This window comes from Lactuca serriola, chromosome 1 (assembly GCF_051521515.1).
Source record: "Lactuca serriola cultivar US96UC23 chromosome 1, Lser_US96UC23_V15, whole genome shotgun sequence".
NCBI lineage: Eukaryota > Viridiplantae > Streptophyta > Magnoliopsida > Asterales > Asteraceae > Lactuca > Lactuca serriola.
Window position 1 is genome coordinate 8,046,373 of NC_136408.1, and position 4,450 is coordinate 8,050,822.

At 31.1% G+C, this 4,450-nt stretch overlaps 1 protein-coding gene across 1 annotated transcript; it reads right to left on the reverse strand.

Moving 5' to 3' along the window:
• Positions 1-1,660: 1,660 nt before the first annotated feature.
• On the reverse strand, positions 1,661-3,405 carry LOC145094289 (protein BYPASS1-LIKE-like). Its single transcript, XM_079032577.1, has one exon. It carries the CDS (start codon positions 3,117-3,119, stop codon positions 1,956-1,958), a length of 1,164 nt encoding a protein of 387 aa, XP_078888703.1. The 5' UTR covers positions 3,120-3,405; the 3' UTR covers positions 1,661-1,955.
• Positions 3,406-4,450: the final 1,045 nt, after the last annotated feature.

A 4,450-nucleotide genomic window follows, 5' to 3' on the forward strand; every position in this document is an offset into this window, starting at 1 on the left:
ATTTTTTGTTTGGTTATGCTAAAATGTAATCTTACATCTTTTTATGAGTTCTCATTTAAAATTTGATGTTTTTCATATAATACTTTATAGTATTTGATATTTGATTTACAAATATATTTTTTTTGTCTTTATCCAAAGATATTTATATATTCAATTTATATATTAATTATTAATATTTGTGGTAAGTTATATGTTAAATTTGATTTGTGAAAGTAATTATATTGTTTTGAAGACACAATGATATCCGCTTCCACTAAAAATTCGTGCAAAATTAAACACTTGTGTAAGATTTTTTTAGATAAATAATTTGAAGTTTAAAATTAGAATGTAGAAACTAATGATAATTAGATATTAGAAGTTTCCTTGTTTTTAATCAAAGTATAACTGATCTCAATTTATATTCATTGTCATTCATTCTTCTCTATGCTCGTAAGCCTTATAAAAGGTTGTGATATTTACAACATAACTGTTTTTCGGTGTAAACACATAATTACTCGTATTTTTCCGATGAAAATTTGGTTGTTAAATAGTAGCATTCTACACGGAAAGATCATGTTCAAATCATGACATACCCATAAAATTATTAGTGTTTGTCAATGGACTTGCTATGTGATTTTTTAGTATATATGTTAAACGTAGCATTTCAAACTATTTCAAAAATACGACACCAACTTACAAAAATTCAAAAACTTATCAAAATCAGGTACATATGCAGGTATGAAAAGATGTTAGGGTTGATATGAATTTGAAGTGATATACAAATGAAAGATAAATATACTTTTTATATGGTTGAAATCTGAAAGTTAGATAAATTATCGGTCAATTTTGTGATTCGGATATATCGTTCATTTCAACAAATGCTCAAAAGTTGGATAAAATATCGGTCAATTTTGTGATTATCTCTAGTTTCAGTTTAAAACAATAATTTTATTAACTAAACGTGAATGTGAACAAATAAGTGAATAACCCGTTCATCAAATCTTTAATTTAATTTCCATAGCTATGACTATCCCTAAATATATTGATATATAAGTCAAAGTCAACTTTATATGGTTGAATTCCATAGAAGCTTCTATGAACCGGTCAAAATAGGTGAGTAAAGAAGGCTTCTTGTCAAAGGTCAATACTTTGAGATGAGATTGTATTGGTTATTAAATTTTCAATTTCCTATTGAAGTTCTTTATTCAAGAATAAACAAAAGATTTTCTTTTGTCACCTTCAACCCAACCAAGAATATCAATTTCATATATCTCACATACATCACCTCTTATCAAAATCATTTTGCATAATTACCATAAATTAGAATAAATTTGGTATCGAGCCATTAAGATGTACACTTAGTAAACAATTCGATTTTGAAGAGATAAACTTATGTTGATTTAATATAAATTCCCGATGGAAGTGTAAACTTTTCACAAATTCGGTTAGGTCAACATTTTCTTCAAATCAATTGTTAGATATGTGGAGATCTTTGAATTTCTTTCTACAATAGTTGAGGAGAGAGGAAGACTTCAACCACATAATGATGAATTAGATTGTTTTAACTACATAAAGAGTGACTCTTTAGTCTAGACACCACTCAGGTTTTGATATATAAATGGAGTCCAAATTTCTCATGATTTGACCATTAATATGGAACTTCAACACCAACAATGAATAATGTTGATAATAAAAACATATAATTCAAAGCATCAAGATCCAACTTGTAGCTTAACTTTCTCTGTACATATTTTAAGCTATTAACTCAAAGCAACAATAACAAGATTTCAGTGTTATCAGCTTTTCATATCATCATATTGGTAATTTAACCAAAAACAAACCATTGTTGTTGTAAAAAAGCTAGAGAAAAAAAGGTAAATATATGGTGTTTATAACATTTACATTACCAAAGTTTGTTCAAGATCACTCATTCTTGAAACAAAAAAAGATACCAAATAGAGAGCTCAAACCATTGATCAGTCGCTTCCTCTTGCAATGGAATCAAGTCCTTCAGTTCGACTTCTTACAATCCTATGAAATACTTCTCTCACTTGCTTCTCCAATGGATCCAATCCGTTCTTCAAAGCTCCATAAACAACCCTCAAGTCGTCCACTCTTTTTCTGACTTCTTCTTCCTTTTCTTCTGGTAATGGGAACTGAATGGAATCAGTCAATTCGTTCATAAATCGAGCTGATTTCTCAATCCCATAAATCTCCTTCAAAAGCCCACAAGTGTTTCTCCTTTCTTTTTTCTTGGATTCTTCCAAAATTCTCTCGTGTAACAAGAGAATCGGTGCCCCCCAAATGAAATTTTTGGGCATGTTGAAATGGGATTGTAACCCACGATCTTGACAAGGGATTGCAGCCACTAAAGCCCACATTACAAATAAGAACACGTGACTCATTGTGTAAACAACCACAGCCAGTCCATTTGTGGCGATGATTTCATTAGTTTTTGGAGGAACAATGTTGTTCCCGATTGCTTGGAGTTGTTTTGAAGATGACCAAGATCTTGGAACGCTCCAAGATAATGATCTGAAATGCTTCAAAGATTTGTGTCCTTGTGAATCCTTTTGATATCGCCCGAATGATCGGTTTCTTTGAGCAAGATTTGTGTTTGAATCTTTCTCGTCAAGCATCTCAATTGCTAAATCGATCAAAGCCTTTTTAGCTCTTCGGATTTGACCTTCACCAAGACCTTTTTGATTATCCAAAGCACATAACACAATATCCAATTGCTTCTGCCATTGTCTGATCTGCTCAATCCCATCTCTAATGGCGTTACAAACGTCTAAACCCTTTATACTCCTTTCGAAATAATCAGAAATCAGTTTATCCATGGGTTGTTTGCTCAAAGAAGAATTGTGGTTGAATAATATGGCTTTGAATTCCTCTTGACAACACAGGAAAACATCAAGGAGTTTTGAAATCCAAGAAACGGATAAAAGTTCCTGTGAATCGACTGCAGATAACTCATGAAACCTTTGAGTTACCTGTCTTTGAAAAGCTTCGATTTCCTTTTCTTGATGTGGGATTTCATGGTCTATGGAGTGAACCACTGGATCGCGTTTCATACTAAGAATTGAACGCCCAAAACTTGTGAAATTTGGAGAAGATGAGCCTTGATAATCAGTTCGCATTTTCTTTTCACATCAAAAGTAGGAAACCCCACAAACTTGTTGATGAATTTAAGACTGTAGAAACACAAAACCTGAAGCTTTTTGGGTGATCACAAAGAGAAACTCAGGGGAGACGACACAATTGAGCACAGTAGTGAAGAAAAAAAAATGGGTTTAGGGAAAACTAGGAAGAACCCAGAAAATGTTTTCAATATTGAGATGAGAAAAGTGGAATTGAGGTGAAGTTAGATGAAAATGGTGAAGGAGAATGAGAGAATTCGGGATGAGGAATGTTTGAAACCCTAAAGGGTGGATGGTTTCTTATACGGTGGAGTGAGATGGATAATGGACCGCGTATATTGTGGTGTGTTGAAAGCGTTGCAATTTTTGTTTTTCAAAAGGAAAATTGTGACCTTTTCCGTTTTCTCTATAGCTTTATTTTTCAATTTAGATAATAACTAATTTTACAACAATTATTATATTTCGTACTTTAGCTGAAAAGTTATAAACTATTTACAAAAAAGTTTTATAAACTTAGGGGGTGTTTGGCTTATCTAAGGTCATAAGTCATTTTAGGAAAAGTTGCAAAATGTCAGGTTTTCTTGACTTTTTCAAAAAGTTTATTTTCCTTATATCCAAAATCCAAAAGTAGTTTTTACCAAACATCTTTTACCTTTTATATTTTCTTAAAATGATTTTTGGCTTCTCAAAAAATAAGTCAAACATCCCCTTAATCCCTAATGAAGTGGATCTAGTAGAAACATTAAAAGATTAAGAGATTTTCTAATACTGATTGTTTAACATCAAAATTTTGATGGTACTTCAATTACAACCCACATCTAAAATAATGTTTTAAAGGCTTACAGATTTGACTTTTATATATGGTGTTAAAACGAACTTAACACAAAAATGATGTTAAATTTGAAAGTGAGTTGAAGGATTATTGGCCTCCAAAACACAAAAATAATGATTTTTGTTGGACGATTGTATTTGCTTTAAGAATTTAGAAACTAATATTAACTTTTTGATTGAAAAATAACCGGATATATCCAATGTAGTGAGTTAAAATCTTATTTTTCTATAATCAAAGAAAAAATCATCATTTTCACAATTTTTATACATTGATTTCATGTTTTCATTTACATATTAGAATATTCATTAACATTTTAATACATTTATTCATAGACAGTCTATCTTCGGTAATTGTATTTTTCTTGGTGACAGCTTGGTGTCATGGTCATCCAAACACCAAAGTGTTATTTCTTGGTACAGTTGGATTTGCAAGCTACCGAGGAAACTTTTTTGTTCACCTACTAAGGCGCCCATTGTATATTATGACAATATTAGCAGTG